Raw genomic sequence first — 22397 nt, forward strand, 5'->3', positions numbered from 1 at the left:
CAGAGTGCTCTGTCAGTTTTTCTGCCTTCCTGTGGAATCTAGCAGGACACTAGCCTGGAAAGGAGACGTAGTTTGCAGCATGTCAGTTCCAGCATCACAAACCAGAGCATGGAAGAGAGTGTTTCAGTCGAGCCAATAGCTTAATAACTGGCACTTGCACAACTGCATACATACTGGAAAGGAAGGAGTCAATAAATGAGAAATGATTTAATCCTGTGGATGATTCCATTAATGGAAATGAAATGTCAGCTGAGTTTGAGGAAGATATTTAAGAGTCTAAACATAAAAATTTTGTGGAAAAAATAAACCATTAGCATTTAGTTATAAGATTGGAGCATGTGAGATAAAGTAAAAGCTGGAAAATCTCAGCGTGTGCAACATTAACAATATTTGAAAGGTGTGATGATCAAGCTAAGAACCTGGAGTGAGTACACTTAGTAAGAACTAAGTATACCAACCAAAGAACCTAAAATCTACCAGAATAGTGAATAGAGAGTAGGACAAAAGAATTTTACTTGTGACTAACCCTCTTGACCACCAATCAACCAAGACTCCCTCCCACAAAATGTCTGACTAATTTATTCAAAAAACCATATTTTAAGGTCAATAAATGGGACTAACATGCCAGTCATGATAACTAGAACGCAAAGATTATAACTTTTCTGTTTAGTAGAAGTTTAAGATTTTAGTTTAGGAGACAAGACAGATACAGAAAAATACTAATTTACAAAACAGAATGCTGAGTGCCGTGATACTCTGGTAAATGCATTAATTGATTGATTGATTCAAGCATATTTAAAGAGTCTATTATATATCAGACACTGCTCTAAGTACTGGGAGTATAGCAGTGAACAAGTTAACTAGGTTCTTGCCTTAATGTAGTTTATATTCTAGTGATGAAAACAAAATAAAAATAAACAAATGAATAAATGATATGATTACAGATACTGATAAGTGCTATGGAGAAAATAAATAGGGGGGTGGTGTAGAAAGTAACTGGGGAGGGGAGCACGCTACTTTAGATAGAATTGTCCAGGAAATCTTCTCATAAGAGTGGGGATAAATCAATTCACAGAAAATAACTTTTCTGGTTAGAATGGCAGAATTTTAGGCTGATTACTCCCGAAGTGTGTGACAGCTTTATTAGATCAGGTTAAAATGAAATGGAAAAAGCTACTAAGGTATTAAAAAAGTAATCTAAAATTGAAATAAGAGCTTTAAGTTAGATGGCAGGAAGTGAATGTAAGAGTAATGAGATGATAATTCTGAGACAAATTGTGCAATTGTGCAGAAAGGCACTATGGCAACATCAGCTCCATGTTTGTCTCAGTTTTTTTTCTTTCTTTGTCTCTCCCTCTCTTGGAGGACTATAGGACTCTTATCCCTCTAGGTTCTTTTCCTTTCCTTCCTTTCTCTTGCTCTCTTCTTTCCTGTTTTTTTTTTTTTTTTCTCTTCCCTTACCCTTTTTTCTAAGTTGTTCATTTTACCTTTCACACCTCTGCTTGTCTTCTAAATCTCACTATTTCTTTTTTACCTGGAATGATATGGAATTAAAAGTCATGTACTCATCTTTTTTTTAAATGTATGTTGTATTCCCTGACTTAAATTTAAATAGCATGTGAACTGAATATTTTACGTCTCTTGAAAAATCAAGATGTATTCTTTCTTCTAAATTTTATTGTGCAAATAAACTGTGTTTTGTAAAAAAAATGTGTCCTATCTTAAGAAGCACAGAAGCCTCATAACATGTAAAATGGAGTTATTTCTAGAAGATTCCTCAAAGAAGATGGATATATGTCACATATTTAAAGAGGAGAAGAATATAAACAAGAGTACAGGGACTATGACACAGTTTTTTCCAAATGAAGATAAATCAGATTTTGTTCTAGGAATCTGGAGAAAAATCTCAAGTGTCTTCAAAGCTGAAGTTGAGAGAACCCAGTTCATCATGATTTATGCATTTCTATAAAAGTCCATGTTCCTCGGGCACAATGTGGAATTTAGGATGTTCATTAGAATTATGTTGAAAATTGAGATGAACTGATCATTTTATGGAAACAAAATTATGACAGACTAGCGTAAGCATTATATGGTCATTACCAACAGAAAAATGTATTGACAGTGTATGAAAACAAGGATTTTCCGATTCCTTGGGAGAAAATGTTTCAAGATTTTGAAAGTACAGTAAACATAAGGAGGAAGATGACAAAGGAAGGCAACTTTTAGAGAAAAATTGCAAGAAACAGAAGCACAAGCCAATGAATAGTTTACTATAGGACAAAATCAAATTTTAGGAACAGCAGATTGTCTGAAGAATATATTTGACATGGTTGCTAAATAACCAAAATCATGCAACATGTAGAGACAAACATATATATTCAGTTATGCTCATAAGCTTCAAATTAACTTTTTAAGCTTTTTATTTAGAAATAGTTTTGAACAAACAGAACATAGAGACGTGTTTCAAGAATTAGTACAAAAAACATCCACTAACTCTTTATGTAGATTCATCTATTTTTAATATTGTGCTCCATTTGTTTTATCATGGATTCTAACTTTTAATTCGTAGAGTTTTATTAACAGTGTTAGCAAGAAGTAACCAGATAGCATCTGCAAGAAAAATAGTTTTCTAACATTATTCATCATCCTAGAAAAATAAACACATTTCAAGGGAAATGAAATTTGAATGCTGCTACTTTTTCTCCCACAGCTCTCAGGGCCTTTCTAATATCCTTATTCCTCAAAGTGTAAATTATGGGGTTTAGCATGGGAGTGACAATACTGTACAGTACTGAGATCAGCCGGTCTTTTGCCAATGAGTAAGATGAGATAGGTCGCACATATGTGAAGATGGAGCTGCCATAATAGAGAAGGACAATGACCAAGTGGGAGGCACATGTAGAAAAGGCCTTTTGCCTCCCTTCAGAAGAACGAATCTTCAAGATAGTAGAGACGATATAAAGGTAGGAAAGGATGATACCTAGGAAAGGCGCCCATCCAATGAAGACCCCAATGAAGAGTAACACCAACTCATTGACAGAAGTGTCACTGCAAGACAAGATCAGCAAAGGGGGGATGTCACAGAAGAAATAATTAATCTGGTTGTTGCCACAGAAGGGCAGGCGGAATGTCAGTACTGTGTGCACCACTGAGTTGAGGAAACCAGTAACCCAGCATGAGGCTCCTAACTGGCTATACAGGGTCTTGTTCATAATAACTGAATACCTTAAGGGTTCACAGATTGCAAGGTAACGATCGTATGCCATTGCTGCCAGCAAAAGACACTCTACCCCTACAAAGAAAAGGAATGCCAAAAGCTGAGTTACACAGCCCCCATAGGAAATGGTTTTCTTCTTTGATAGGAGATGGACCATCATTTGGGGGACATTGGTGGTGGTGTAACAGATGTCCAGAAAGGCCAAATTCCTCAGAAAAAAATACATAGGCGTATGTAGTTGGGTATCAGTCAATGTTGCCAAAATAATGAAGATATTTCCTCCTAGGGTACAGAGATAGATCATAAGGAATATTGTGAAGAGTAAAAATTGCAAATCATTTAGGTTGGAGAATCCTAAGATGATGAATTCAGACAGAGTTTGGTTTTCTCTTCCCATGATTCCAGTATTCATGTGCTACAACAGCAGCAATCTACGAGAAAATATAGCCTTTCAGATGAAATAAGCATTATCTATGTCAGGATAAACACTAGGACACTTAGAATCCATAACAAATCATAGTGGTGTACAAGAATAATCACATTAAAAAAACCCACAAATTTCAATATTTCCTATGGGACACATCTCTTTCAGAACATTAGTAGCATATTTACAGGAAAAAGTAAATATGCAGCAAAAAAGTCCACATGCAAAATAAGAGCTATCTATGTAGACAGGAAATGGTAGGGCCCTTGTCTCACACCCCATTGTATTTAGAGGATGGTTAGTGAATATCCATCAGACAATTTGTGTAAGAGTTGTGGGGTTATTTGAATGTCTCCTTGCAATACCTCCTTGTCCTCTTTGCACTCTTGGAGATGCTTTTTATAGTTTTAACATAGGTTATATTTTAAGATAATGAGAGTGGAAAATAAAATGTAAAAAACAAGGTGGTACCAGAATATGATACTATGTACTTTGATAAAATTCATAAAATAAATGATAGTTTATATTAGTTAGCATATCCTGGAGCAGATTCTTACAATACACGGCTCTAAGACATGGAGATGAGAATGGTATCAATGGAATTAGTTATTGAATGCACTCCCCAGTGGAAAGAACACTTGAGAATAGAAAAAAAGACATCTTTTCTGTCCCAGGTTTGGTGAATAAAACATTTTCAATACTTTGTCTCATTATAGACTCAAATAGCCTTCCTCAGCCAGTACAATTCGCGTTATCTAGGATGGAAAATGTTTCCTCTTGAATGCCAATTCCGATCAAATGTAATGGGTACCCAAAACAGTGTTTATAAAATTATGTAAGGCTGTACTTTGGTTCAGAAAAAATCAAAACAGAGTGCAGAGATCCATAGAAATTTCACAGGTAACATAGAGAATAGAACACATAGATATCTTATATTTTCCCGCATCATGATACTATTTTGCACACAAAGTGGGACTGTCTCCCTTGGACTCAGAACAATGACTATGTAGTCAATATATTTTTGCTTTTTGAATATCTCTCATTAGTTCTTAACTGTATACCTCCAGACTTCAAAACATTTCTCTGTTCATCAAGAACATGGGCCCGACGCAGATCAAATATTCTGAGTCACCATTGCTCATCATTCATCTCCACCAGACATTTATACTTCCCAACTATATTAACGCAAACTATTGGTGGCAAAGGAAAATGGTCAAAACTTAATGGTGAATTTGGCCTGACTCAGTCCCATTGCTGGATAAGCACCTCAATTATTCTCATCTTTTTGTTTATAAATACCAAGTTCATCTATTGTTGATAGATATTGTTGATAGATTGTCCAATTCTTAAATCACCAAGCTACTTCGAGTCCCTACAGACAAATTTTCAGGTTGCAGAGTGTTTTGGAATGGAGAATTTTTTTTTAATTAAATCTACAGGCAGAAGATAGCGGAATTTCTAAAGGAAAGTTTTCCACTTTTATAGAAACTGAGCAAGATCCATATTTACCTTGCATTCTCTTTTTTTCTAGGTTTGTATATATTTTCTGGTCATAAAAGTAAAATACACTAATCATAGAGTGCTTGGAAAATAAAGAAAACTATAAAGAAATAAGCTAAAGTCATCCTACCCACTGAAGGATTGGATACATCCTTCCAATAATTTTCCTATGCATATATATTTAAAATAGAGATAAGATTGTACATAATTTTGTATCCTGTACCATATTATGATATCTCTTCTGTCATTAAAATTTTTCTACAATATGGTTTTCAATGGTTATATTTAAGTCCATCATATGGATACACCAGATTTGCATAAAGCCCAAACCAAATGGTGGGCATTTTTTTCCTTTTTGTTTGCTATTATAAATTATAATAATGAACATGCATTTTCATAATATTTCTGCATATCTTTTGTTATTTCCTAAAAGCACATTCCTAGAAAGTATAAATGGATATAAAGATATTTACATATTTGATGTATTTTGCCCAACTATCATTTTTTAATATTATATTTTGAGTGGGGGAAGTTACTATAAAGTAGGCAACCTTAGACAATTAAAGACAATATAATATAAATGAGAGAACAACTTTCATGACAAGAGAGTCAGAATCTTTCGGTCATCTCCTCAGTTCTACCACCCACTAGTTGTTTGAACATGGGAATATTATTTAAACTTTCTAGTTCTCAACTGATTCATATGTAAAATTACAAGAATTATCTGTCTCTAAAATTCCAGGAAAATATTTAGATTTTATGATACAAAATAACAGGTTAGTTTCACCAATTATCCATACTGATTGCTTAATATCATGAAGAAACAAAAATTTTTAATTTCTCATTAATGGCTTTGGGAATGTGGTGTCACAATTAATGACCCAAGTAAATTAAGTATTCTAATAATGATCATAGCACATTACAACTCAGATAGCAAATAAGAAATAAAACACTGAGTAAAATAAATAATGCTTGGGATAGCATTGGCTCTAATGAGACCAAAGCCCATTCATCTTTGCCATTTCTAAATCTCTCCAGATCCATAAAAAATTTGAATTAGTCTAATTCAGATGTTTTCAATAGAAGTCGGAATTTATAAACACTCACACACAAAATAAAGGAGAATTTTAAACCTAGATCTCTTGGACATAAGATAAAATTTTGTCTATATATATACTTACAATTGCTAAAATAAAAAATATTAAAGAAACTAGGTAAGTTATTTGTTTGCTCCCAAGCAAAACAACATAGAATCTAAGATGATAATTGGTAATTCAAGGCCAAATGATAAATTTCATTTGGCTTTTTATTTGTAATTATTTAGTTTTTTTCTAAGTAGGCCAAACTATTTGTTTCCATAACACGTGCTAAAATGGATTAAGGCAGGAATAATATTTCATAGGAAATATTATTGAAATTGGGATTAAGACAGAATCTTGTTTTTAAAAATTGTGGAATAGTCAAAAATACATTTAATCAACCTAAAGCATTTTATTTCTGCTTAACTTCATGAAACCATGCATTGTTTGGGTGCCATGAAAAATAAGCTTTTCATGAAGGAAATCTCTCCTGAGTTAATCTACGGGGGACAGTACTTGAATTCCATCTCAGTGGAGAATTGAATGAAAGACAAAGAAATAGTAATCCTAAAGTTTCAGGCCTGGAGCTAAGGAAAAATATAAACTGGCTTCCAGAATTTCTATTAACATTAAAATGAGGGATTTAATCTGAATTCATTTACACGTCAAACTCTCCTGTGCATCATCTGAATGCCTTGTCCTGTATACAAATAAGAAACTCCCATTTTGAAGAACCCCATTTTGGAGAGTGGTTTGGTTGTTGTTTGACCCAGTGAGGGTATTTTCGTAGTGTTTAGATTAGTAAACAAAGGGGAAAATTCCATGATATAATACTTCCCATTGATCATTGAATTCTCTAGAACTGATAACACTGCATGTATCAATTGAAAAATAACAAAGAAGGCAGAAATCCTGAGAGATGCTGTCATCTGCTGCACCACCAGACTCCATCTTCTCTCTCACACTGACCTCTAACTAAGCCACTGCTCACCCTGGCTGTTATCAGTGAGCATTACTGAGTGCCAAGCATTGTGCTTCATGCTAAAAATTCAACGGTATATCTTGAACTATCTCTCACAGAACATGTAGAATGGGAAATCTATAATTCCAGTTTGGAAGGAGCCTTTAAAAGTAATCTAATCTGGCCACTAAACTATCCTGCACAGTTGTTTGGCCAGGCGATAAACCGGCCTAACATCGAACACTGCATTGATGAAAGATTCAAAACCTGTAAGGGTAGCCTATTCCACATTTAGACAAATCCAAGTGTTAGAAAATTCTTTTTTGCATTGTGCTTTAATCTTTATAGCTGGAAGGATGGTTAAACTCAGGCTCCTCTACCTATTAGCTGTGTGAACACTAAAAAATTTCAGCTTTTCTACCTACTTACTAGCTGTGTGACCACTAGCAAGTTTTAAAATTCCTTCTCCTTAATAAATGAAAATAACAATATCTCCATCATAAGAAAGTTGAAAGCATTAAATGAGGTAATGCATTTAGTATTTAACATAGTCTACAGTACGTAATAACAAAGAGAAATGGTAGATGTTATTATTATTGTTATTTCACATATTTGGTCCTGGGTCTGCCCCCTGAAACCACAGGTAAAGTTTGCTCCCTCTTCTACATAAAAGATTTCACTACGTGAAACTTTAACTCTCCAGACTAAACAGATCCATTTCATTTATTTGTTTCTCATATAATAGGGATTTGATAACAATCATTCACGTCAATACATTCTATCATCCAGCAAGATTTTTACCTTTTCACTGATGTGGACTGAAAGATTGGTTCTTTTTTAAAAGCATTCCTAATATCAGCAGAACAGATGAAGCAAGTATTTTGGAGAGCCAAACAGCTTCCTGTAGCTGAAAAATTACACACTGAAGGAAGGTAGAGAGTTTACATACACTTGGGTTGCCCCATACACCCAGAGCCAAGACAGATATCTTGATTGCCTCCCTTGAATAGGGTTCCACAAGATCTTTAATTTCCTTCCTTCCCAGCTATTCTCTACTGTTTTCCAAAGAGTGTAGTCGAAGAAAATCATAAATCTAAGAGTTAAGTCAAAAGAAGAGGAGGAGAAAAAGAAGAGGTAGAAAATACTTGCCTGTAGTATAAAAGAGAGCATAAGAGTAGATATTAAAATTCAGATTCCCAGAAACTGGTATGAGGCTGCTTTTATGGACCCTTAGAACGACAGAGGCATTGTCTCTGGAGTTTCCATGCTTTTGGAAACACTTGGGAGCCAGGCATCCCTAGCTGAGTGCCAATGTTCTGAGAGTTAGAGAAGCAGGACATGCTGCTTTAGGGACTGGAAATAAAAAGGTCTCAAGTGAACTGAATAATCCTTCAGGGTTATTTCATAAAGATCTCTCCCATAAAGATACTGATTTGAGAGACTTTTTATCCTCTAGATGGTCCTGTTCCAATAATGTTAATTTGCTGCCCCCCATCCAACTACCAATGAAAACAAACCGAGGTCCCCATAAGTTTTGAACATTTGCAATGTGACACAGGATGAAACAATAATATTAAAGTCTTAAGGATTAAAGACAATCAAAATTTAATAAAAAATTAAGCCAGGAGCTGGCCTGGTAGCATAGTGGTTAAGTTTGCATGCTCCACTTTGGAGGCCCAGGGTTCATGGGTTCATATCCTGGGCATGGACCTACACATCATTCATCAAGCCATGCTGTGGTGGCATCTCACATACAAAATAGAGGGAGATTAGCATAGATGTTAGCTCAGAGACAATCTTCCTCAAGCAAAAATAGGATGATTGGCAATGGATGTTAGCTCAGGGCCAATCTTCCTCATCAAAGAAAAAAAGAAATTGTCAATTAATTACACAAGGCATTTCACTCAACAAATTGTGTGACTTCTTCAATAATAAAGATATTTATTTTTGCACCTTTATTGAGGTATAATTGACAAATAAAAATTGTACATATTTAAGGTATATAACTGATGATTTGGTATAGATTGCAAAATGATTATCACAATCAAATGTAACACGTCCATCACCTCAAATAGTTACCCTTTTTGTGTGTAACGAGAACTGAAGATAGACTCTCCTAGCAAATTTCAAATGTACAGTACAGTATGTTAACTATAGTCACCACACTGTAGATCCTCAGAACTTATTCATCTTGCATAACTAAAACTTTAAACCTATTGACCAACATCTTCCCTTTTACCCCATTTCTTCATCAATGGCAACTACCATTCTACTCTTTGCTTCTGTGGGTTTGAATATTTCAGACTCCTCATATAAGTGGAATCATGTAGTATTTGTCCTCTAACTGGCTTATTTCTCTTAGTATAGTGTCCCCACATTCAACCATGTTATCACATATGGCAGGATTTCCTTCTTTTACATGGTTTAATAATATTCCATTGGTGTATATAACACATTTTCTTAATGCACTCTTCCATTATGGACATTTGGGGTTTTTTTCCATATCTTAACTATTTTTAAATAATGCTGCAATGGACAAGGGAATGCAAATATCTTTTCAAGATCATAATTTCAATTTTTCAGAATAAATGCTCAAAAGTAGGATATCTGGATCATATGGTGCATCTATTTTTAGTTTTTTGAGGAAACATCACACTAAAATTTTCCATAATGGTTGTACAATGTACATTTCTGCAAGGAATGTACAAGGTTGCAAATTCTACACATTCTCACCAAAACTTGTTATCTTGTGTCTTTTTGATAAAACAAATTTGATAAATTTGTTCATATTAACAGGTGTGATGTAATATCCCATTGTGGTTTTGATTTCCATTTCTCTGATGATAAGTGATGGTGAGCGTGTTTTTACATACCTGTTGGCCATTTGTGTCTTCTTCAGAGAAATGTCTATTCAGTTCCTTTACTCATTTTTTTAATGTTATTTGTTATTTTCCTATTGAGTTGTGGGTGTTTCTTATATATTTTAGATACTAACCTCATCAGATATAGGGTTTGCAAATATTTTCTCCTACTCCATAGGCTGTAATTTAATTTGTTGATTGTTTCCTTTGTTGTGCAGAAGATTTTTATATTGATATAGTCCCACTTCTATATTTTTCCTTTTGCTGCTTGTGCTTTTTCTGCCATATCCAAAAAATCCTTGCCAAAACCAATGTCAGGAGCTATTTCCCTATGTTTTATTCTAGGAAATAGTTTAAAGTCTTACCCTTAAGCTTTTAATTCATTTTGATTTAATTTTTGTATATGGTGTAAGATATGAGTCCCCAGTTCATTCTTTTATATGTGAATACCAGAATTTCCCAGCATCACTTATTGAAGAGACTATTCTCTCCCCATTGTGTATTGTTAATGTCCTTGTCAAAGATAACTTGGCTGTACATGAGTAGGTTCTCTATTTTCTTCCACTGGTGTATGTGTCTGCTTTTACGGCAGTACCTTACAAATTTGATTGTAGCTTTGTAATATAATTTGAAATCAGGAAGTCTGATGCTTCATGTTTTACTATTCTTGCTCATGATTGCTTTGTTTACTTGGAGTCCTTCGTGGTGTCACACAAATTTTGATTGTTTTTTCCATTTTTGTAAAAAATGTCATTGGAATTTTATTGGCATTGCATTGAATCTGTAGACTGCTTTAGGAAATATGGACATTTTAACAATATTAATTCTTCCAAATGAAGAAAATGAAGTCTCTTTCCATTTATTTGAGTCTTCCTCAATTTATTTGATCAATATAGTTTTCAGTGTACAGATTTTTCACCTCCTTGGTTAAATTTATTCCTAAGTATTTATTCTCTTTAATGTTATTGTTAATGAGATGGTTTTCCTTTTTTTTTCCATCATTTATTTTCTACACTCTCAGCTTTTCCCAGTTTGGTGGGCAAGAGAGAAAATTCAGTGAAATACAATGAAGAAATCCACCATTCTTGCCATCAGGGCTGATGCCAAAGCATCTATTAGCTACAAACTACATGTTGTATTTAGTCTGGTTTGTTTTTCAATTAGTTTCTTCTTTTCAATGTATTCTTCCCAAAGAGGATTATGAAAATATTTTATCTGCTTCTATTGATTAAGGAATATTTTTTCTTGCTTTATTGGATAATAAAGAATACAATCACTATGATCGACTTAGCAAACACGACCACAGTAAATCTATCCAGGAGGCTAAAATAATTCCTGACTTTTCATCATTTCTGCATCTTCCACAGAATAACCTTCTCTCTGAAAAGTTCACCCAGAAAATCAATACCAATTCTTGTCATTGCTTTGTATCCTTGTTGCTGTATTCAGAAAAGAGCCAATCTAACTAAGGCCAGTATGCTAAAGATGTGTTCCTGCTTCCTTTAAGAGGCACCTCTGTCACTTTTACTGCTATGGACATCTATCTTTCCTTAAAATTCCTAAGTTAAAATTGAAGTCTTTATGAAGAGTTATTATTATAAGATGATATTAAGAAATAATAGTATGTAAAATACATTACTACATTCCTTATGTTTATTTATTTTCTTTAGAAACTGAATGTGATTTGAGGGAGGCACTGTCGTTCTTTTTTTCCTAGCTTTATTAACATATAATAGATACATAATACTGTCTAAGATTAAGGTGTACAGTGTAATGATTTGATACACATACATTTTGCAAAATGTTTACTGTGATAAGATTTGTAAATACTCCCTTACCTTACATAATTGCCATTTGTTGTGGTGGTGGTGAGAACATTTAAAATCTACTCTTGTAGCAAGTTTCAAGTAAGAAATACTATATTGTTAAATATAGTCATCAAGCTATACCTTAGGTCCTCAGAACTTTTTCCCCTTATAATTAGAAATGTGTATCGTTTGACTAATCTCTTTTACCCCACACCCCAGAAACCACCAATCTACTCTCTGATTCTATGAGTTTAGCTTTTTTAGATTCCACATATAAGTGAGATCATACAGTATCTGTCTTTCTTGTCAGACATTATATTTAGCATAATGTTCTCAAGGTTCATCCATGTTGTCAGAAATGGCAGTATTTCCTTTTTTATGGCTGAATAATCTTCTGAATAATGTGTATGTGTGTGCGTGTATGTATCACATTTTCTTTGTCCACTCATCTATTGATGGACATTTAGGTTGTTTCCATGTCTTGGCTGTTGCAAATAATGCGATAAACACGAGGGTGTAGATAACTCTTCAAGATAGTTAATTCATTTTCCTCAGGTAAATACCAAGAAGTGAGATTGCTGGATCATGTGCTAGTACCCTTTTTCATTTTTTAAGGAATTTCCATTCTGTTTTCCATAGTGGCTGCACTAATTTATATTCTCACCAAGGGTGCACGTGTTCCCTTTTCTCCTCATCTCTGCTAGCATTTGTTATGTGTTAACTTTTTGATAATAGTTATTCTAACAGATGTGAGATGATATCTCTCTGTGGTTTTGATTTTCATTTCCTTGATGATCGCTGGAGTTTAGTACTGTTTCATGCACTCATTGGCCATTTATGTATTTCTTTGGAAAACCCTCTGTTCAGTTCCTTTGCCCATTTTTAATCAGATTATTTTTTTCTGTTGAATTGTATGAATTCTGTATATATTTTAAGTATTAACCTCTTATCAGATAATAGGGTTTGCAAATATTTCTCCCATTCCTTAGGTTGCCTTTTCACTTTGTTGACTATTTGTTTGCTCTGCACAAGGGGATAGTTTTCTTACTTCATTTTTTGGGTAGTTTGTTGTCAGTGTATATAAATGCACCTGATTTTTGTGTATTGATATTGTATCTTGAGACTGTAATAAATTTGTTTACTAGTTTTAACAGATTTTTAGTGAAGTCTTCACTGTTTTCATAAAATTTTATTGTCTATAAATGGAGAAACTTAACTTCTTTGTTTCTGATTTGGATTTTTTTCTTTTTATTGCCTGATTGCTTTACCCAGGACCTCCAGTACTATGTTGAATGGGAGTGTTGTGTGTGGGCTCCCTTGTCTTGCTCCCGATGCTGGAGAAAAAACTTTTAGGTTTTTACCATTAAGTATGATGTTAGCTGTGGGCTTGTCATATATGGCCTTTAATATGTGAAAGTACCTATCTTCTATATCTAATTTCTGAGAGTTTTTGTCATGAAACAGTGTTAAATTTTGTCAAATGCTCTTTCCGCATCTATTGAGATGATTGTGGGAATCTTATCCCTCATTCTCTTAAAGTGGTGTACACGTTTATTGATTTGCTTACGTTGAACAATCCTTGCCATCCATCCTTATCCGGGTATAAATCCCACTTGTTCACAGTTCTGATCTTTTAAACATTCTGTTGAATTCAATTTGATAGTATCTTGTTGAGGATTTTTGCATCTATGTTCATCAGGGATATTGGCCTGTAATTTTCTTTTCCTGTAGTGTCCCAATCTGATTTTGGTATGAGGATAATTCTGGTCTCATAAAATGAGTTTGGAACTGTTCACTCTTCTTCAATTTTTTTGGAGGAGTTTGAGGAAGATTGACGCTAATTCCTCTTTAAATATTTGTTAGAATTCACCAGTGAAGCCTTCTGGTCCTGGGCTTTTATGTTGTTGTTGGGAGGATTTTGATTGCTGCTTCAATCTCCTTACTCATTATTGATCAGTTCAGATTTTCAATTTCTTTACAATTCAATCTCGGTAGGTTGTATGTTTCTAGGAACATACCTATTTCTTCTAGGTTATCTAATTTTTTAGAGTATAATTATTCATATTAGACTTTCATAGTAGTTTTTATTTCCATGACATCAGCTGTAATGTCTCTTCTTTAACTTACATATTTTTTATTTGAATCCTCTATATTTTTTCTTGGTCAGTCTAGCTAACGATTTTTCAATTTTTTTTTTGTCTTTTCAGAAAACCAATGCATAGTTTTGTTGATCTTTTCTATTGTACATTTTGTTTATTTCTGCTCTAATATTTATTATTTCCTTCCTTTTGCTAACTTTGAGCTTAGCTTCTTTTTATTTTTCTTGATCCATAAGGTGTAACATTAGTTTCTTGTTGGTGATTTTACTTTTTCTTAATGTTGGCATTCATTCCTATCAACTTTCCTCTTAGACCTGCTTTTGTTGCATCCCATGTTTCAGTGTGTTGTGTTTTCATTTTCATTTGTATTAAGATATCCTTCTATTTTACTTTTAACTTCTTTGATCCATCAGTTGTTCAGAAGTGATCCCTCAGCTTTTGTTTATCTGGGAGAGTATTTACCTCATATAATTTTTGAAGGACAGTTTTGCTGGATAGAATATTATTGGTTGGCATTTTTTTCTTTCAGCACTTTGAGTATAGTATCCCATTCTCTCCTGTCCTGAAGGTTCTTTTGAGATAAGCACTGATAACCTTATGAGGACTCCATTGTGTGTGACTAGATGTTTTTCTCTTGCTATTTTCAAAATTCTTCTTTTGTCATTGAATTTGGACAATTTTATTACAATGAATCTCAGTGTAATCTTCTCTGAATTGAATCTGCTTGGAATCCTTTGAGCTTCACGAATCTAGATGTGCATATACCTCCCAAGATTTGGGAGTTTTTAGCCATTATTTCTTTAAATAAGCCCTCTACTCCTTTCTCTCTTCTTCTGGTAATCTCATAATGTGTATATGCATTTGCCTTATGGTGTCTCATATGTCCTGTATGCTTTCTCACTTCCTGCCCTTTACTGCAGGAGGCCTAAGCCAGGATATGGGGCCACTTCCTAATGTGTGGTCAGACCAAGGTCAGTGGCCTACCTTCAAGGGTATGACCAGGCATGTCTCCTGACAGGTCCCTGGGCAGTCAATAATGGAGGCAAAGAGGGAGTGGAACCAGGTCATTGGCTGATTCAGAATCCATAGCTGGGATCAATGTTGACAGGCCTGTGACCTGAGGCACTGGCAGGTATGACTCCTGTTGAGCTCTTTGGTGGATGGTGCTAGTGGCAGGACCAAGGCCATATGATTTTGTAGCTGAGTCCACAAGGAAATGGAGCTATTTTTGGGTTTATAGGTGGGACTATGGTTGCTGAGCCTGCCAGCTGGGCAAAGGTCTCCTTTTTGAAAATGGCCTTTATATGTCTTGGGCTCCAGCAGGTTGTTGCAGGCTCCTAGATGGACCTCAAAACTCCCACAAAAGGCACTTTTATTTGTGGGCAGCTGCCAAATTATAGTTGCTATGGTGGGATATGAGTGAGTTACCTCCTACTCTGCCATCTTGCTCATGTCATTCCCATAAAAATACTTATTATATAAAAATTTCACAATTCATTGTAAAAGCAAGATAATTTTTAATGAGTTTATTTTATTTTTTTATTTTTATTTTTATTTTTTTTAAAGATTGGCACCTGGGATAACAACTGTGGCCAATCTTCCTTTTTTTTTTTTTTAAGATTGGCACCTGGGCTAACAACTGTTGCCAATATTTTTTTTTTTCTGCTTTATCTCCCCAAACTCCCCCTGTACACAGTTGTATATCTTAGTTGCAGGTCCTTCTAATTGTGAGATGTGAAACGCTGCCTCAACGTGGCCTGACGAGCGGTGCCATGTCCACGCCCAGGATCCGAAACCTGGGCTGCCGCAGCGGAGCACGCAAACTTAACCACTCAGCCATGGAGCCGGCCCTTAATGAGTTTATTTTAGTTCAGTAGAAACTGGTAGAAATTTCAGCTATAAGAACAGTATTGATCATGTCAAGAAAAATTCTCTTATTATTTCTACAAGTCACCCAATGACTATCAATTTAACATAAAAGTTTGCAATTTCTTGTTCTTTCCTGTGTCAAATTATGGAGCAAACATATATTTCCCCAGAAATAATCATAAGAAGTAAAAGCTCACAAGGGAAGTTATCTAAAATCTATAAATTATTTGGAAATTATCCAAATGATTTGAGAAATAATTTATACCTGCAATTATACCATCCAGAAAGCAGTTTTATAATATATATTTTAGTTCACTTACATGATCAAATAATACAATTCGAATAAAATTTCACTATCTTGGATGTAAATATTCTTCATGACACCTCTGGAGGTGTACGTTCAGAAATATATACCTCATTCAGATTACCTAGGATTATAACCATCCTACTATCACTTTTAATGCTAAATCTTGTCTCGGGGGTTCCTGAAGTTCTCAAGTGGTATGAATTCAAACTCTAAACACTATGAAAGGCAGGTATTCGTTTACACCCTCCCAGAAGATATTTCTTTTTACTCAGAACCTAGGCTACAACAAAGGAACTATTTGTAATTTCCCTCTGTTTTGGGGTAGATTTAGTTTATTATATCCTTTTCAGTAACATACCATTCTTCAAGAATCATGGCTTTACCTAAGGATCTTAATTTTCTGATTCCTTGTGCTAGCCTTAGATCATCCTTCTGTAAACAAATTTGATTAAACATTGAAATTGCTTTTGAAATGAGCTGTAAACCTCTTCAAGGCATTTTTACAAGAGAAGAGTAAGGATTGGACTGAACCTACAAGATATTAAGACCTATAATAAAGTCAAGCTAATTAAAGTACAGCTTGTTCAATGGAAACATAGAAAGTGGAGGAACAGACTGTATATTTTGGAACTCTTAGAATATTGTAGAGATGGCATCACACATCTGTGAAGAAAGAATAGCTAGTTTTTCTCTCTATACAGAAACCAAGTAGAGTCAATTCTAGCTGGTTATTTCATAACAAGTTAACATGAACTCTAAAAGACTAAAATTTTTAGTAGAAAATACAAAACTTTAAATCTAATGAATATGAGCAGTTAAATAATTTGTGCCATTCATTGTAAAAATAAATGTGGGGTCTCTTTTTCAAAAATTGTTAAGAATATCAAGATGCCAACAACAAAGCATTAAGCCAAATGTGAGGCTGTTCTGAGCACAGGGCTCTATGTAACTGTCTAGGTCACATGCCCATAAAGTTGGCAGTGAAATAAAAGAAATCTTAAGAGAATATCATTATCGCTTACGGAAAAAAAATGATTTCATAAACAAAATTCCAGAAAGACCAGAAATAAAGAATAAAATTGCTAGTCATGATTTCATCAAAATAATAGAATTCTAGTGAACTAAGGAAATTGTAAATAAAATTGAGATGGATGACAGTTTGAAGAATGGAAACCATATTACAGTTTTCTCTAAAACTGGAAAGCTTCAATTTGAATCCTACTTTCACAGTTTATCACTATAACCTGGGAAATTTACTTAAATTCTTGAAGACTTGGTTTTCTGGTAGTAAAATGGGAATGATTTTAGTACCTCCTTCACTGGGTTTTTGTAAGAATTAAATGTTCTAATACATGTAAAGAACTCAGAACAATAACTTACACATAATGAGTGCACATTAAATGTTACTTTTGTCTGTATATTTGCAACATATTAAATAAAAAGGAATTATTACCGTGATGAATATATAATGAGCTTCTGCAAAGCAATAATACTGCCTTTCTTTATTCCTTTTTATTTGGTTTCCATAGAAAAATACTAATAAACAAATAGAATATTAAAGATAATCATCTTTCTGTATCAATCAATGGGATACTTAGCAATGAGATGTGACTCCATTCATTAACTCATTACCAATTTTCTTTCCACCATATACACCAAAGAGTATTTTCCAAGGGAATTCCCAACATGAGAAAGTGAATCCACAACTCTTCCTAAGAAATAAAAGGATATTTGAATAAGAACACAAACTAGGAAACACAAACTTTGTTGTTGTCTATGGTTCAGGAACTAAGGGACAAAAACAGTAAGGGAAGAAAATATAAAGAATGAGAAAAACAAATGGAGCTCAGGATAGGAATTCCCCCAGCCTACTCAATCATGTTGCAGGTGTGGAAAAGTGTTATTTTCTTCTTATGACAATTCTTCTCAGTTACCAGGAGACATACTCCCGCAGGATATTTTTGTCTAGCCATATGTGGCTGATAAAAAGTCAAGCAAAATTTCAGAAAAGGAGGAACAGACTTGGAAATGAGGAGCTTATACTGCAATCCCAACATGAGCTATCCTTTCAAATATTTTTCCACTGTTTGTAATCAATAGAAGTGTCAACCTAAAAAGCTTTCTTATCTGTGAATCTGAACACTCAATCGTATAAGAGAATAAAATAGGAGACAGGCTGGGAATTTGCTCATATTATCTATTAATGAGTGATCTATCTGCTTCCTAGTATTAAAATTAAATACCTACGATTTAAAGCTTGTTTCCTGTCTTATGATGGACTCCTTATTGTGTTTGTGGATTATGAAGGCACTTTACTTCCCTCATTTTTGCCATACCATACTGCCATACCACATTCTTCATTCAGCATGCCTACTTCTCTAGACATTCTTTAAAGCAATTCTTCAATGTCTAAATGTTGACATTGCAGTGAAATAAATCTAGTACAGGGGAGTCTGATTGCTAATTTTCTTTAAAAGGTACAAAGTTTTTTTTATTTTTTCCAAAAACAAATTTTTGATGTGTGCTGTTTTGTGGGTTAGAGAATCAAAAATTATATTTGGCATATCATTTTTACTTTAAACAGAGTGATAAAATTATTTAAATACACAAAATATACATGTCTATTGTGAAGCATCAGAATTGGTGACCCCAAATTATGCCTCTTTGGCATAAGTATTATTTCAGGTTGATTATTTTTAAGAAACAGTAGACACAGAAGAAGCTCTGAAAAGTAGTAGAGGTGATCCTTTTGTAAGAGACATTTACATTTATAAGGGAAATCTCCCTTTAATAGGGTGTCTCCCTCTCTGTGCCCAGAAGAGAAGGATATGCTTACCTCTAGAAACTCTTATCAGGGCAGAAGGCAAGGAGTTAAACCTGCATAATAACCTTATTCTTGTTTACTGTGCTTTTCTGGTAATCTCCCATAACTGACTCCCTCCACCTCCAACATCCTCCTTTGTCTTTAGCTGAAGATGATACTTAAGCTGGGTAGCTTGGCCATTGTGGCAAGTTTCTCAGTTTTCCCAGGTTTCCCCTATGTATACATGTTATAAAACGTTATTTGATTTTCTCCTGTTGTTCTGTCTCATGTCAATTTAATTTGTAGCCCAGCCAGAAGGACCTACAGGGTAGAGGATTTGTCTTCCTCCCCTACATTATCAAAGAAAGCTACTCCAAATTGTTTGAAACAGCCCTTTATGAAGGTGTAGTAGAGGTTAGATAATTTTCTCAAAATTTCTTCCAGGGAATAAAGCCTAGAATTCCATGGGGTCCCTTGAACTGTTCATTCACTTTTTTACTCTATTCACATTAAATCATTTCTTCAGCTCTCTGTGATTTATCAAAATCAAATAATTCTCCTTTTATAGGAAGATCCCTATTATCTGCATCTCTATGCAAATTTCCTTATAGTTCTTATTCGTCTCTCAGTGCCTCTCACTTCTATAAAAGTCTGCCACACATCTTTGCTTCTTCCTTCCCAATATTCAAGAGTTAACCCACTATATCTTTAAATGAAGGGAAAAAAAAGGAAGCTATTTCATGAAATTATGTTTGTTTTTGTCACTGTACCCAAAGGAGATAACTTCTGGCACTTTGTAAATAAGGGGAAAAAAATTCAAAAAATTTCCTGCCTTTCAGTATATCATGCAAATTTAGTCAAATATTAAACCTTAGTATAATTAAGTACAATTCTTCAAGCGGTTTAACGTTCACTAAAGAAAGGACTATTATTTCACTTCTGCAAAGGATATGAAAATTAATGCATTCCTTTAGTGGAAAACAAGAATTTTATTTGATAGAAGGGGCAAAAGAGAAAAGACATTTTGCAAATGAGAAAGGATGCATATTTGTGATAATTTTGTAGACAGCTGACATGAAACATATAGACTTCTGGGATCAGGAAAGATGACATGACTGCCAGTGACACATCAGTGGAACTAGAAGTAAGAAAGATGAATTCCACTTGAGGTAGATATTCTTTAATATTTGAAGAATAAAATTATTTCAGGTAAAATAAAAACAGAACCTAAGTAAATAAGTCATAAGAAAAGATTAGATTTTAAGGAGGTTGAAGCCATACATACTTCAAGGTGAGGTCAATGTAAAGTGAAATAAGGAACTGACGAACCCACCTGAAGATAAACTTTTCCTATCCAGGGATTTGGTGATCTGGAAAATGAAAAGGAGTCCCAGGGCAACCAGAGAACAGAAGCACAATAACATTTGTCATCAAAGTAGTAATTTGGGAGTCCTATTTGAGAAAGCAAAAGGCTCAGCTTATAGGAATAAAGTAAGCTCATTATCACATATAGCAGTGATAAAAGTTCAAATACACTTCAGGCTTATATCTGATTAACATGGTCTTATTTCTTACTCAAGTAAGGCTCTATGGTGTTTCCAGGGATGTGGTCCAGAAGAGATCAGTAAAACACCACTAGCTCCATTCACATTCTAAGATGAGGGAAATGCTATTATTACTGTTTTAAGAACTTTAAAGTTGTATTGAGTTTATCCCTCTCTATTTTTACTAAGTTAAAATCTTTCAGATGGCTTCTAAGTAGGTCTAGAAATAGCAGTGTGGTGGAGTGCTTAAAAAACTGCCCCCAGTTAGAGCTAACTTAAGAATATAAAAAGAAAGTTGTATCAGAATGTAGAAGTTCACAGCCAGAGAAGACAGGCAGCAACACACTCTGAATTACTGGAAGAAAGAAAAATATTAGTGATTAATCTAATAAAGGAAAACATGGTTGAGTCACAGTGTGTAAGTAACAGGTAGTCAATATTTAAGTCTAATGCCCCAAATACTGTACAGCCTCTGAGGTTGGTATCATATAGAATAGAAATACTATGCCTTAAAACATTTTTGTCTTAGAAAGAAATCCTGAGCTTGAAGAATTGATTCTCATTTACAATAGTGTTCCACATATTATTTTGGTTTTTTTCTTAAGCGATGCTGAATGAAACATAAGTCATCGAATTTCTCCTTCCAGGAGTGACAGATATCCAAGAACAGTGGCCTTTTCTCTTTGTTGTTTTCCTTGCAATTTATTTTGTCAATGTGGCTGGGAATGGAGCCATTCTGACGATTGTTGTCTCTGATCCAAGACTCCATTCACCTATGTATTTCTTCCTGGGAAATCTGTCATGTCTCGATATCTGCTACTCCACGGTGAAACTGCCAAAGATGCTAGAGAACTTCCTCTCTACACACAATGCAATTTCTTTCTTGGGATGCATAAGTCAGCTTCATTTCTTCCATTTCCTGGGCAGCACAGAGTCCAAGTTGTTGGCTGTGATAGCCTTTGACCGCTTTGTGGCTATCTGCAAACCACTTCATTACCCTCTAATCATGAATCACCAGTTCTGTACCCAGATGGCTATCACTATCTGGATCATTGGCTTTTTCCATGCCCTGCTGCACTCTGTAATGACCTCTCGCTTGAACTTCTGTGGTTCTAACCATGTTCATCACTTCTTCTGTAATTTTAAGCCATTGTTAGCTTTGGCCTGTGGGAACATTGAGCTCAACCAGTAGCTGCTCAATACTGTCACAAAGATGATTGCTATGGGCTCATTCTTTCTAACACTTCTCTCCTATTTCTACATCATCACCCACCTCTTCTGCAAGACTCGTTTTGCAGCATGCTTCACAAAGCACTGTCCACTTGTGCCTCCCACTTCGTGGTAGTTATTCTTTTCTTTGCTCCTGTTTTTATCTACAGCTGTCCTGATTCAAGAAGCAACATGGACCAGGACTGGGTCATTGCTATCGTGTATAATGTGGTCACTCATGTACTAAATGCACTGATCTATACCTTGAGAAACAAGGAAGTGAAGGGGGCCTTGAATAGGGTGATCAGGAGGACACTCTGACTTGAAGAAATCTAGAGAACTCTTCTGAGGCATAACTAAGCAGGTAATGAGAAAGCTGAGATACAAAATTATACTGCTTCTCAAATGGTTTACAATATGTTTGACACAGGGAATTGGATAAAGTAAAAATAAATGAGAAAGTTCAGTCTAGTTATATTAATGCATTCATAGGTAGTATAAAGAGAACTTGAATAAGTGCAACACTAGCTTTGAAACTCTAATTCTGAATTTGTTGTTGGATATCAGTTGATGTAATTGATTTGTCACATATTCTAATGTGTTCCTATCTGAAATTAAGTATAGAAATATGTCTATATTACCCATGTATTCGATAGATGGATAGTATTTAGGCCTCTTTATCTGAATGATCCCTCTAAGTTAATACATTTTAATGT

General features: G+C 34.5%; 1 protein-coding gene and 1 pseudogene across 1 annotated transcript; one reads left to right on the forward strand and one right to left on the reverse strand.

The window, feature by feature from the left end:
• Positions 1-2666: 2666 nt before the first annotated feature.
• Positions 2667-3614, reverse strand: LOC103540513 (olfactory receptor 5V1-like). The gene has a single exon (XM_008507116.1). It carries the CDS (start codon positions 3612-3614, stop codon positions 2667-2669), a length of 948 nt encoding a protein of 315 aa, XP_008505338.1.
• A 17465-nt stretch (positions 3615-21079) lies between these two features.
• LOC139077167 (olfactory receptor 12D2-like) lies at positions 21080-22002 on the forward strand (annotated as a pseudogene).
• The last annotated feature ends 395 nt before the right edge of the window (positions 22003-22397 follow it).

This window comes from Equus przewalskii, chromosome 19 (genome assembly GCF_037783145.1).
Source record: "Equus przewalskii isolate Varuska chromosome 19, EquPr2, whole genome shotgun sequence".
Taxonomy (NCBI): domain Eukaryota; kingdom Metazoa; phylum Chordata; class Mammalia; order Perissodactyla; family Equidae; genus Equus; species Equus przewalskii.

What these genes read in the sequence shown, in the direction of transcription:
- LOC103540513 (XM_008507116.1), bottom strand. Translation starts at nt 3,614, where the DNA reads ATGGGAAGAGAAAACCAAACTCTGTCTGAATTCATCATCTTAGGATTC.